Source organism: Diuraphis noxia, unplaced genomic scaffold, assembly GCF_037042655.1.
Source record: "Diuraphis noxia isolate RWA-SAM2 unplaced genomic scaffold, SU_Dnox_SAM2 contig0002, whole genome shotgun sequence".
In the NCBI taxonomy this organism is placed as follows: Eukaryota; Metazoa; Arthropoda; class Insecta; order Hemiptera; family Aphididae; genus Diuraphis; species Diuraphis noxia.
The window spans coordinates 41,650,937-41,665,651 of NW_028301712.1; the positions used below are offsets into that span (position 1 = coordinate 41,650,937).

At 32.5% G+C, this 14,715-nt stretch overlaps 3 protein-coding genes across 3 annotated transcripts; 1 reads left to right on the forward strand and 2 right to left on the reverse strand.

The window, feature by feature from the left end:
- Nucleotides 1–1,893: 1,893 nt before the first annotated feature.
- On the forward strand, nt 1,894–3,202 carry LOC149058465 (uncharacterized). Its single transcript, XM_089221024.1, has 2 exons — nt 1,894–2,027; nt 2,480–3,202. Exons 1-2 carry the CDS (start codon nt 2,022–2,024, stop codon nt 2,843–2,845), a joined length of 372 nt encoding a protein of 123 aa, XP_089077150.1. The 5' UTR covers nt 1,894–2,021; the 3' UTR covers nt 2,846–3,202.
- A 4,357-nt stretch (nt 3,203–7,559) lies between these two features.
- LOC149058466 (uncharacterized) lies at nt 7,560–8,883 on the reverse strand. Its single transcript, XM_089218789.1, has 2 exons — nt 8,735–8,883; nt 7,560–8,282 (listed from the first exon to the last, which is right to left on the reverse strand). Exons 1-2 carry the CDS (start codon nt 8,738–8,740, stop codon nt 7,917–7,919), a joined length of 372 nt encoding a protein of 123 aa, XP_089074915.1. The 5' UTR covers nt 8,741–8,883; the 3' UTR covers nt 7,560–7,916.
- Nucleotides 8,884–11,636: 2,753 nt separating this feature from the next.
- LOC149058467 (uncharacterized) lies at nt 11,637–13,585 on the reverse strand. The gene is made up of 3 exons (XM_089218788.1): nt 12,639–13,585; nt 12,356–12,576; nt 11,637–12,272 (listed from the first exon to the last, which is right to left on the reverse strand). The coding sequence occupies exons 1-3, from the start codon at nt 13,192–13,194 to the stop codon at nt 11,940–11,942; spliced, it is 1,110 nt and encodes a 369-aa protein (XP_089074914.1). The 5' UTR covers nt 13,195–13,585; the 3' UTR covers nt 11,637–11,939.
- Between the last annotated feature and the right edge of the window lie 1,130 nt (nt 13,586–14,715).

Consider the following 14,715-nt stretch of genomic DNA (forward strand, 5'->3'; position numbering starts at 1 on the left):
TGCATACTATAAAATTTAGTTAGTTCATAACTGTTGGGTATATTAATTAACAAGGTAGATACATATACAAAATAAACAACGTTTTAATTCGCCGTTTCTAATCATTACAATTCCAGTTAATATTTTTTAAACATTATAATTTTATTGTTTACAAATTATAAATTTTACTTGCGGGCAACATTCAATTGCTACAGCCATAAGCGAGACACATGTTTCCGATCCTCGGAGTAATGGATTAAGGTACTAAACAGTATACATCTATGATTTCTAAATAATGTATTTTTAATAAAATCATATGTTTTTGAGTCTTTATTTAAATCGATGAACATGATTAGGCGCTTGTTCTTGTTATATGTTAATAATTATCATTTTTCAGTATATATATATACCAGTGCTGGGCAATTATAATTTATAATAGTACCTTACCTGTACGGCTATATATAAAAATCATCGATATATGATCAAAAAACAAAAGTGGTTAAACATCGTTAAAGTAAACCAATGTTGACATGTTGATCAAATTAACTAGTCTTGTGGGTCTAATGTAACAATGTGTACATTATTGACATAATTGTTAATTATTTTCTGTATATTTATGTAGCGTCGATCATAATACAGAATAAAGATAATGAAATATCATAGGTAGGTATACAATTAATGTATGATAATAATAATAATATAAAAGTATAATGAATTAATAAATATACCTACTATAATATTGATGGTGTCATTTTTAATATGTCCACATTGAACCATTTTAATGTTTTTATTATTCTTTTAGGAAGTTACATTATTTACGGTTTCATAAATTTGGAAATTATGGTATCGCATTTTTTTATCGTCATATTATAGTCCAACGATATATTATTAAAGCAGCCATATTCAACGGTGAATTTGAAGGGTGCGTGATGAAAGCTCGATAGTACCTACAAGTAATATATTATAATAAATATACGTATTAAGAGGCATGTAGTTAACAGTTATGGAAAATATGAACGTGTCTAATTTAACAATGTTAACAAATGTATTATTGCACATGACTTATTCACTGTTTCAGTGGCGTATGCAGAATTCCTTAATTGGGGGGGGGGGGGGTTACCATATTTTTATACATACATAAAAATAAAGTTTATACAATTGTATTCTTTTTATATTTAAAGACATGCACAGTAAAATTTTTAAAACATGATATATTTTATGGTCTAAAAACACACCTATTAAATTTAAACTAAATATTAATTCGTCGTACTGCATGCGTCTGTTGAGATTTCCAAATTTTGATGAATATTTACCATTTTTAATTAACTTGGAGGGTTGGTACGCCACGGCGATGTTTGAAACTTTGAACCATTGTAAAAATAAAATGTCGACGATTGTCTTATTTCTTGACATATTAGTACTGTATGCTCTAATACGTATATTAATGCTTATATTGTCCGAAAGAAAACCCATCCAAACGCAATTAATTACTTTTATATCAAAACAAAAAAATTAGAATTTAAACTAGTTTATTTTGTTGACCATCTAATGATTAGAACGGATAAGAAAAACGCCCACAGTCGCGTATTTGCGCCATGAGCGGATTCAAATTATGTGTGTTCCGCCGTTCCGGGGTTATGTTGTGGTGACGTCGTTTAAACTGTATCAACTGAACATACCTATACTAATAACTAATAAGGTACAAAATATGTAATGAATGGCCAATGGGTGTATTATTTACTCTATTACAGACTACAGTATATATATATATATATTATTTATAATATTTATATGTATCTCATTTCAAATTTCAATGTTAATGTCGTAACGTTTGGTACAAGGTCACGACCGTACATGGGTGGAGTACCCGCGAGTGCAACCCCTTCCCCATCACTCGGTACCGGAGCCATGTTAATATAAAAGACTAGGCTCTGAGTAGCAGCACTATCAAATCATCTGCAGCAGACGGTCCAGGCTAACTGTGCGATACCAAATAAATTTCTTACGTTTTTGCTCGAGCAATCTCACCACACACCAGAAACATGAAGGTAAGCGTTTTCTGATTTTGTTATAATATTTCAATACTATATGGACTATATGAAAAGGTTTTTTTTTTAATGGTTTAACGTTTCGAACGCGATAGAATTCACAAAATTATATTACATAGGCACCTTTATTTATATTTAGTACCGCAATAGTTTGCTTTCTTCGTATAAATTATAGCTGACTTAAAAAAGTCGTTACATTGTCTTGGGAGTATTATAATTTATAATTACTTTAAACTGTGCACACATGCAGAAAAGGGGTGAGGGTCGAAGCATATATCTGCACATAACAATAATTTTTCATTCGCAAAACATATTGGGCTCAAATGCTATTGTTCATCATCCTCATATTTACACCTATACTATATGAATTATGAATATCAATTTATTTCTGTTATCAATATTTTAATAAATAACTATCGACTGTATAATAATATGGTATTCGGTGTCCACAGGTTATTATGGTAACGCTGTTGTTGGCCGCAGTCGCCCTGTCCGCCGCCGAAGCCGGAGCAATCAACTACTACCACCCAGCCCCCGCATTAGTACCGGCACCCGCCTACTACACCGCCCCGGCACCAGCTTTGGTCAGAACCCCGAGCCTGGACAGCGCCGTGGTGCACTCTGAACGCGTCGGAGGCAACTTCGCGTACAGCTCCGTCGAGGGACACGCGTACACCGCCCTCTCGCCAGTCGTCCAGCCTGCACCAGTGGCCATTGCCTACAAGGCCCAGCCGCTCGTCGCCCCGTTACCCGTCGTCCACGCCGCCGCGTACCCGGCCGTCTACGCTCCGGCCAAGTCGTTCTTCTACGCTCACTAACCTGCACCATCGACAATGACAACGACGACAAGGCCCACGCTCAGTGTTTGATCAAGTTTCCATTTTTCTCCCCATCATGAAAACTCTGACGCGGCGGCGTACTGTCCGCTATCGTCACACTATTTTATAATAATTATTATTGTTTTGTGATTATAATGTATAGATAGATATACGCAATAGAAATGCGTCGGAACATCCACCTCATCTATATAAAATATATTTACGAGTGAATTGACGTTTACTTTCCCTCCTCCAATTACCTAATGAACGTACGCGGTGCGTTTCATAGTATTGTACCTACTTTTTTTTCAATATTTACGAATAAAAATATTTCTGATTTGAAAAAAAAAATACAAATCTGTTGTTTTACATTTTTTATTCACGTCTTACCGCCAGACCTGGGTATTATATACAAAAATAATATATAGTATTATTATCAATATTTATGAATAAAAATATGTACCCTTTAATCACGAACTAAGATCTTAGTTTCCTTTAATATCAAGTAATATTAATTATCATACACGATTCATAAATTGTTAACCACGGTTTCAGTTTTAACAACTACTACTACTATTTATATGTCATTAATAATGTAATTTAAATATGGAAAAAAGGAATTTACCTAAACTATATGGGTATATCCAGGAGGGCTGTGAGCGAGTAGCGGTCCTAGTAATTATCATTATTGCGGTATTTGATACACGATATAAACGAAAATATTATGTTTGATACGTATGAGATTTTATATCTGTATGTAATATATGATAAAGATAATTTAGATAGTTTTATTGTATTATCTGCCGTATGCCTTGTTTGATTTTAACATCGTAGCACTGTGCTATGATAATCGAATAGATAATATATGAATGCTCTTATATTTTTTTTAACATTATCATATTATATCCTTGAAACGACAAATATTATAGTATATGATAATAGGTACTGGAAAATATGCAATATTAATACATTTATATTGTGATGTTTATATACTATACATGATATATGTAATATAATATACATTATTTATGGCCGCAATTCGTACGTACCTATCATAAGCCCGGGCCGCAACTCATCAATACCGTATTTTTCAAAGGTTTGATCCATATTTTTTAACACGTAGAAAGTATGAGTTTATGATGACAAAGGAGACTGATTAAGAGGGAATATCGTAGTGGTGACCATTGTATGTACCGCCACATTCTGTTTGTCAACCATATTATAGAATCAGTGATTTTCTTCTTAAAAATTTTACATTTTGTCAACCAATGTTGGAGGGCCAGACCCCTCTCTTTGGATACACCTCTGTGTATATTGAATATAGGCAATGCACAATGAAATTATGAACAAGTATACCTAGATACTGTTCGTTAATAATTATGAATATTATATAATAGAGATGAACGCATATGAGTTCCGAGTATTCATATGTAATAAATAAAAATGCTCTTTTGAATTTTAATCGAAGAACTCCTTAAAATACAAGAGTTAGGCAAAACTATATGATTTTCTATACAATAATTGAAAGTTGGATATTGATCCAGGTGTTCAATATATTAGGCAATACCCATTTTTAGTCTATTCTAATGAGTATGTTTGGATACAGTAGACAGTCGAACAGGGACTTATAACTGCTTATAACTATACGCACAATAATATAAACTAATTTGGCGAAAAAAAACAAAAAAATATTTGTAAAAGTAGTTATGATAAATTTATAAAAAAAAAAAATAGAAATAGGTACCCAATATTATGTACTACCTACATAATATTATAAATATATAGTATTATTTGTTTTATTATGAATAAATAAAATGTGTATGCTTAAAATTTTTTTTTTTTATTTTTATTTGAAATAAACAATCTGTACAGTTTGCACAATAAGCTTATATGATAATAGTACATGATACGTGACAGGCGTGATTTAAGCAGCCACCCATTAGTGACTCTTGACTAATTGATTAATTATTTTAATTAATTTTTACTATAATTACATAATTTATATATATTTTTTTTTTTTTTTTTGACAGACGTTAGACATTAAAGTTTTGTAATAGGTCGCGGCACCACTTTCTTTTTAGTCTGCGGTTTGGATTTCCAGGTAATGTAAGGATAAAAAGATCGTTTATGAGAGGGTTGGGGTGTGAATGGAGTCGTTTGTGGAAACGAGTGTAAAAAATGCGTGCTTCCTCAACTATTGTTCTCACATGGAGATCGTTATGCAGAGTATAGTTAGAAATATAGGGTGGAGCATTGGATAATCGTCGAAGTGATATATTTTGGAACGTTTTAATTCTATTAGTGTTAGATATTTTTGCTGAACCCCATAGTTGTAGTCCATACGTCCAGATTGGTTTAAGAAGCGCTTTGTAGATTGTAAGTTTGGTATTTAGAGTGGAGTACTTATTTTTAGTTAAAAGAGGTCTAAGCATACGTAAACGATTATTTAAGGTTATTCTTTTGGTTTGAAGGTATATGCTTAAAATAAAAGCAATGTATAGTGGTTTATTAAAAAACTTTAGGTAATGTACTTTGATAACATAACATGCTTATTATAAATAATTTTCAACAGCAAAAACCTTCATATGACTAGTATACATTTTTAAGTACATTTAATACATTCAGATAATATAAATATAAATGAAATTTATACATATATAAAATAAATTGACATGAAATATTGTCTTAAGAAAAATAAAACAAATATTACAAAATATAATTTTATTTATATAAGTTGTGAATAGATGATAACCATAAGTCATCGAGCAAATAACTAATAAATAATTGGGTAAACTTTAAGAGTATACAAGTTTTATAACTAGATATGTTATTAAATTATTATTATTTAACGAATTGTTTTTAGAAAAATTGAAGTTATTTCAAAATAAAGAATAATGAAATTATTATATTATTTGTCTTTCATTTCATACTTTGTTTAATATCCTAATCGCTTAAAATATCATGCAGGACAACGTCTGTCCGATCTGTTAGTAATATATCTATCTATATATTATACAGGGCTAAATTTAGGGGGGCCCCACAAAATTATTACCTTTTTTTTTCTTAATTTTTTTAGTAATTTGCAAAAAAATTATCTATTTTAGATAAGAAATTAGTAGTTTGATGAGGGAATAACCCATCAGTAATATAATTTTAAAGTTTAAGTTTTAAAGCATGTAAAATTCTTATATTTCAATGTTATGTGGGCCCTGGGGCCCCCACAACTTTAAATCCGGCCCTGTATATATGTATATAATTATGAAATATATTCTAATATATTATGTCCTATATTTTTTTTTATTTAGTTAACCCGCGCGGCAACATAGTCCATTGGGTGTAGGGAGGGTACTGTAGGGTTTTAAGTTGGGTAGGTTTTTGGTACACGTGTATAATTTTTTTGCAGAATTTCTAGTGGACATCCGTTGGTTCCTGCCATGTCTGTGGGGGGGGGGCTCTCTCCGGACAGCGTGAACTGCCCGGAAAGCGATGCCGCCCATAACCGGGATTCGAAACGGTGACGGTGCGCGTCATAACCGACGCCTAAATCCACCCGGCCATTACACCCCCATTAGGCTTTTATATGTACGTATAATAGTACTATAGTAGAATCGGTGGCTTATATAAGTCTTTTGATTGATGAATCTTGAATTTTGATCTGCTCCTTGCAACTTAAAACAAATTGTTCCTATATCATATTATTATTATACTGCGATATACGGTAATAAGTATAATAGTCCATTTGTCTTATATTTGTGTAATAATAATAAATTAATTTTAATTCGAAATTTTGTTTTTATATTTTTCCAGTACAAACTTAATATTTGACCATGATATGTGATAATTGTATTTTTATAACCTACGAAGTTTCACGACATTAGCGTGTACCAATGTGTAGGCACAACTTTTTTTGTTTTAAATAAAATGTTGGTGCTCCATGGTACATGACAAACCTGTCACTTCACAACGACCTCAAAGTAACTAATGTCAATGACTACGCCAAAATTCACTACCACCGTTTCCACTCTCAACTCAACTCCAGTACTAATCCTCTCATTAAAGATATGGCTTCACTGCATATCCCAGGCAACCCCCCTCGAAGGCTCAAACGAAATTGGAATCGAGATCTCCTTAAGTGTGATCTAAATCCAACTATAAGTTCTTAGGTGTTACCAATGGGTGACTTCCTTAAAAGTTGTTGTTTTAAAAAAAAAAATTATGTATATATTCTATATCAAAATTACTAAATGTGCTGGTTGTACAGATTGTTTTTGAAAATAAAAAAAAATGAAAAATAAAAAAATAAAATATATAGTTATCTTTATATAATATGGTAATACATTAAAATCCTACAGAATTCAAATAATATCTTGAAATCTACTTTCAGAATTTATTTTAAATAATTCTTAATACTCAGAATGTATATGTGTCCATCTCTATTACATAATATTTACCTATATTTATAATTCATATTTCATTCACATTTTCATTATTTAAATTTAAATTATATAATTATCAATACTTACAAATAATTAGTTCTAATTATTAAAGCTAAAACAATTTTATAGATTATTTATGAATTATGTACGACAGTTATAATTATTTTATTAAAGGGTACATATTTTTATACATAAATATTGGTAATAATAATATATATTATTTTGGTATATAGTACACAGGTCTGGTAAGACGTGAATAAAAAATGTAAAACAACAGATTTGTATTTTTTTTTTTCAAATCAGAAATATTTTTATTCGGAAATATTGAAAAAAAAGTAGGTACAATACTATGAAACGCACCGCGTACGTTCATTAGGTAATTGGAGGAGGGAAAGTAAACGTCAATTCACTCGTAAATATATTATTTTATATAGATGAGGTGGATGTTCCGACGCATTTCTATTGCGTATATCTATACATTATAATCACAAAACAATAATAATTATTATAAAATAGTGTGACGATAGCGGACAGTACGCCGCCGCGTCAGAGTTTTCATGATGGGGAGAAAAATGGAAACTTGATCAAACACTGAGCGTGGGCCTTGTCGTCGTTGTCATTGTCGATGGTACAGGTTAGTGAGCGTAGAAGAACGACTTGGCCGGAGCGTAGACGGCCGGGTACGCGGCGGCGTGGACGACGGGTAACGGGGCGACGAGCGGCTGGGCCTTGTAGGCAATGGCCACTGGTGCAGGCTGGACGACTGGCGAGAGGGCGGTGTACGCGTGTCCCTCGACGGAGCTGTACGCGAAGTTGCCTCCGACGCGTTCAGAGTGCACCACGGCGCTGTCCAGGCTCGGGGTTCTGACCAAAGCTGGTGCCGGGGCGGTGTAGTAGGCGGGTGCCGGTACTAATGCGGGGGCTGGGTGGTAGTAGTTGATTGCTCCGGCTTCGGCGGCGGACAGGGCGACTGCGGCCAACAACAGCGTTACCATAATAACCTGTGGACACCAAATACCATATTATTATACAGTCGATAGTTATTTATTAAAATATTTATAACAGAAATAAATTGATATTCATAATTCATATAGTATAGGTGTAAATATGAGGATGATGAACAATAGCATTTGAGCCCAATATGTTTTGCGAATGAAAAATTATTATTATGTGCAGATATATGCTTCGACCCTCACCCCTTTTCTGCATGTGTGCACAGTTTAAAGTAATTATAAATTATAATACTCCCAAGACAATGTAACGACTTTTTTAAGTCAGCTATAATTTATACGAAGAAAGCAAACTATTGCGGTACTAAATATAAATAAAGGTGCCTATGTAATATAATTTTGTGAATTCTATCGCGTTCGAAACGTTAAACCATTAAGAAAAAAACCTTTTCATATAGTCCATATAGTATTGAAATATTATAACAAAATCAGAAAACGCTTACCTTCATGTTTCTGGTGTGTGGTGAGATTGCTCGAGCAAAAACGTAAGAAATTTATTTGGTATCGCACAGTTAGCCTGGACCGTCTGCTGCAGATGATTTAATGGTGCTGCTACTCGAAGCACAGTGTTTTATACTTACGTGGTTCCGGGCGCCGATTGCAGGGAAGGGGGTTGCACTTGCGAGTACTCCACCCAGGTACAAACTTGCACGATCGTAACCTTGAACCAAACGTTACGACATTAACATTGAAACGACTAACAACTAACAAGATATATATATATATGTATATATTATATATTTATATATTGGTAAATACATACCATTATAGAGTAAATATAACACCCATTGGCTATACATTATATATTTCGAATCTTATTACTATACCTACATCAAATTGCTACAACTTAAATCACGCGCGCCACCGCGCCCAACACACATGTGGATGTTTTTCTTTTCCGCCTGCCTCGTGCCTCGTTCTGGGCTGTTCTAGCTTTTTGCACCGCCAACCTTTCCAGTTCAGCTCTCATGCTCTTTATATTATTGAACAAACTATAAAGTAATTCATCAGGCTTTTCAAGCTTGGCCGAGATGGTCAACACTTATAGCCTATAGGTACATGCAGGTGGGTATAACCGAATTTTTTACTTTTAAGTACTGCGGAATATAAAACATTTGAAAAATTTGAAAATGGATTGCGTAACTATGCTAAAAATGTTATCAGCTTCAATAATATTTAAGCATTTTTTAAGCATCTTAACATGAACCTAAAAAATCTTAATATTGAAAGTAGGTAGGTACTTAATTAATATAGTATACGGTTGTGCCCTATATGTGTAATAAAACCGTATAAGTCTTGGGGCAAAACCATATAGATCATTTTATAATCTAAAATAATAGTAATAGGTGGAAATAGTCTAGAAAAATGAGGAAGGGTGATCCGCAGTTTTGGGTCTTATGAAGGGGTAGAAATAGATGAGTTCATCATACAACAGCAGGAACAAAATTTGAATAACGTAATGGATAAATAAATGACTAACATAACTTTTTTTTTAAATTGCATTTGAAAATTTCATACAGGGTTTAAAGTATAATAATATACCTAGCTACGTTAAAATTTAAAATATCTATTAATATTTTTAATTAATATATTTTTTTTAAATTATTAGGTTACAGAATTAATTATTTAAATGTAACCTTTACACAATCTGTTTACATGTTTTTAAATGTTCAATCCTATAAGCTTTAAAAGTTGAACAATTTATTCATTTTTAACTTCATAATAATAGTACAATAGTACATTTTGAATTTAATAAATGTTGCCGAAAAATTGAACTTCAAATGCTTAAAAAAAAAAAATGTGCCTAATATGTATTTTTAATATTTTTCAGCTGTTATCGTAATAATATGTTAAAAGCTTTGTATTAAATTTTCAATTTTTTTGACCCAACCAACCAATATTTATTGATATTTATAGAAAACTAAAAACTAAAAACATTTAAATTTGTTAATGTCTGTTAACAGCTCAATGGCCTCAATGCGTGCCAATATATTTTGAAAATGTTGTAAAGTATAGGAAATAATACAACATAATTTTATGCAAATTTCAAGTACCAATCTACGGTTATTCGTTTCTTATAATTACAATACAAGAGAATTGTTCCATAAATAATCGATTATATACCTATCCAATGTAATAAAAATTTAAATTTCAAACACTCATTATAATTTAATTTGACTTTCTGGTATACATTTAGATAAAGATATACCTATAAACTTTGGATGAGGAATCTTATATATTAAATTTTCAAACCTTAGATATAAAAAGAAAAATTATTATGAATTTCTAACTAAAAATAATTTGAAAATTGGAGTGATTTTGAAGAATTTTGTCAATATTTTAACTTCAGATGCACATAAACAATTATTGAAGGTTTACGCTCAACTTTTTTTTTATTTCCATTTACAAAAACTTATGTGGAACCTTCTATTATATTTTCAAATTTTTTGCTCGAGCTAATTTTTTTTAATGACATTAATTTTTAAAAAGAATTTATAAAATTGAAAAATATCATATGCCTATAAATAGTTCAACACAAATCAAAATATTCTGAAAATATTATGGTGGGCACTATATACTAAAGACATGATAATACAGATAATATAAACATTCAGTGAAAATGTCGTGTATCTATGGAATTTAGACTAAAATCCAAATTTGTCGAAAACCGATTTTGGATAAAAATTTAAGTTATCTGATATTTATTATATACCTATATTTATATTATTTGGTATCTACTGTCTGATAGAACAGTTGAATGTATTGACGTTGGATGGCTGCAGATATCGGAACAAATGCAGTTTGGTTCCCACGCGAATTTTTCGATTTTTTTTTTACCAAAATGTGTGTTTCACGACACTGAATACAAAAGTCTAATTCCAAAATTCTCGCAAATCATTATTTTGGAAGTTATAGCCATCCAAAGTTTGCGATTTTATGTTTATACGCATATACGCGCAACACTACTTTAATGCCGTGCACATCGCCAATATATACGCACGTTCGCTGTAGGTAAGTGACCTAGCAAGTAAACTGAACCTTAAGTAACACAAATGACTCATGTCTTAAAGTCAATAAACTTCACGGCTCCCGGAGCCTATCGGCTCCGGTCACCGGACTCGATGGCCAGATAAAATAAAATAAGTATAAGTGGCTCCCTTCGCCTGTCGGCTCCGGTCGCCAAACTCGAGGTCCTCTGGACCTCTCGTTGGATGGGGGCTCGGCCCCCAAACCCCCCGGGGCTTAAATAGCAAACCTGGGGGGGAGGGGGAGGGGGGGGGGGGCGACCCCTCCGGGGTCGCGGGGGGGAGAGCGTCCCTGCCCTGCGGGCAGCCTGATGACCTAACAAGTAATCTGAAACTAATTTAACACAAATGACTCATGTCTTTAAATTCAAGGGACCCCCGGTTCCCGGAGCCTATCGGCTCCGGTCGCCGGACTTGATGGCCAGATAAAGTAAAATAAGTATAAGTAGCTCCCTCCGCCTGCCAGCTCCAGTCACCAAACTCGAGGTCCTACGGACCTCTCGTTGAATGTGGGCTCGGCCCTCAAACCCCCCGGGCTAAAAAATCAAACTTGAATGGGGAGGGTTATTGAAAACAAACATTTTTTGCAATTTTAATTTTATTTAAATTTTTCAATATTTTATTAATCGTCATCCGTTCCTGTAGAAGAAGAGTCTTTATCATCATCACTTATCAAAACATCGTTTTCTTTTGAGTTATACAGCTCACCAGCAAGTTTAAAAAATTCCGTTAGAGGTTCAATGTTTAATATACGACACCTTTTCAAAAACATGTACTTTGCTAAATATCCACCATAAAACCGTTTTTTACGACAATATTGGGAAAGCGAAGCCTTGGCGTGACGCCACATTCCCTCAACATTATTAGTGTGTGCTCCGGTTTCTGGGTTTTTGAATTGAATGGAATGATTCACTGTTAAATGAACATACCCTTCATCCTCCAAACATTGATAACTCTAGTAAAACAAATTAACACAATATCACAACTCAGTACCACAATATCCCTCGGCACAGCCCACATAGTAAAAACTAAATCTACCTTCCAACAATCGCTGATAATTGTAGTCCCTGGCAAGATCCAATCATTGATTGCTCTTAATAGGGTATCTTTATCTCGCTTTTCTACGGGTATTAAAAAACAAGCCCCAGTTTCTCGCTGAACACCACCAAAAATCCACTGCCCCTCTACACGATGCCCGCGGTTATATTTTCTTCGACCAAATTTGGACTCATCAATTTCAACAACTTGTCCGACTCCACCTATTATATGAATTAATTATTTTAATACTATAAAAAAATGATTTATTTAAGTTTAAACTAACCTATCTTATTATGATTCGTAATCATAGCCTCGAAGACGACTTCTCTATGAAATGATGACCAATCTACAGCAGTATGTTGAGAAATTCGAATTTGTTTAACAATAAATGACAGTGACACGTTTTCTAACCACAAATATGCAAACGATACTATTTGGTATAACGACAAATGCGATTTATGAAAAAATGTATCTATGCGAATCGATCGATAATAGTCACATTTGTTTTTTTGTTTATTTATAGGTGCCCTACATCTCCAACTAAACCCGTCTAAAGAACGTATATCGCTGTATAATTGTAAATAATGACCATTTTTACATTTTAATACACCATCACGGGCTAACAAATTCCACGATTGCAATTTTTGTATAACACTCATTGAGACGGGGCCATTGGTTTTATGCTCAAATATATCATACAACTCAATAAAATTAATAGATGTCATTTTAAAATGATATGTTGTCGTAACTGTAACAAAAACTGTAGTGATCTGGAGTACGCTTGTAGGTACTAACATAGCAATCTTCAAAAAGTAATATTTAAAACGAAAATAAAACATTATCAGTTCTATTGCCTTTTGAAACTCGTTAATTAAAATTATAATGAGGTAGATATCTACATAAAACTAATAAGTTAAATATAACTTTTACAAAAATATAATTATAGGGTATAATCTAACATTTTTCATCAAACTACTTTAGATAATATTGTAATAAAATAAAATAACATATAAATGAGAGGCGAGAATACGAAAACGTAAGAAAGTGGGTATCTAAAGCCGGTTTGCGCGCATGCATGCGTAAATACTAAATACGTGAAATCGCAAACTTTGGATGGCTATAACTTCCAAAATAATGATTTGCGAGAATTTTGGAATTAGACTTTTGTATTCAGTGTCGTGAAACACACATTTTGGAAAAAAAAAAATCGAAAAATTCGCGTGGGAACCAAACTGCATTTATGCCCAGATATCGTGACGATCCTATTATTACAATACATTTCTAACGGCCATTATTTATTTTAATTTTTTTTTATATCCTCAGATGTTCATATCATTTGTCCCGTTGTCCCGGAACACTATAAGCGTACAAATAGAATAAAAAATTTTTACTTCAGTAAAAAATTTATAATATACTGTGATATATATAGGTATGGTGAAAATTATTTACCTATATCAATAAAAAATGATCTTCTTTATGTTTAGATGATTACTTTCTGAAGATGTAAAATAAAACGTTTGAAAATAATTACTTATGACCTAATGTCATAGGTGTTTCATGCTCTCATAATACATCGGCGCTTTTGAATGTTACTGTACATTAAATTGTGATTTTCTTAGAATAAGTTGATGTGATTATATAAATAATACAACTATAACATAATTTTAAAGTTTATTGTTTATAAATTAATAACTATACATTAATATTATGTTTATTTATTCTTCTATTTAATTTATAAAAATTAGAGGAAATTCATTTATTTTGAGAGGTAACTTTATAATACAGTAGAACCTCTCTAATCCATCACCTTCGTGACTGGGGGTGTGGTCGGAACGTGAAAAAGGACGGATTATCAGAATATACAGAACATTTTTATTTACATATTACATACAAGATTATATTAGAAATTTATTATATTTTACAATACTTAGAAAAAAAGTCAGTTATAGATTTTTGTTTAGCAAATGATATTCTAGACATAGCTAAGACTAATAAGGGAAATATTAAACTAGCTATAAATCTACTATAAATTGGAAAATCCAAATTGTACTTTTTAGATTACATACATAGTATTCATATCAATAATACTATGGTCGGATCAACCGGAGCGGCGGACTAGCCGAGGGCGTACGATAGGGGTTGTACTTTAGGTAGATATGCTCCGAAAAGATAAAAATATAAAAGGCGGCGGCAGAAACCGGTGCAGTGGTTTTTTCTTGGCTTGCTCTCTGTAACGTCACGATGACGTAACGTTGCGAAACGGCGAAACGTTTGTGATTGCGAATAATTTTTGATAACAATAATATTGTTGTAAAGTTGTGCGCGGGAATATTCCCGTACGAACGGCTCACTGTTGTGTG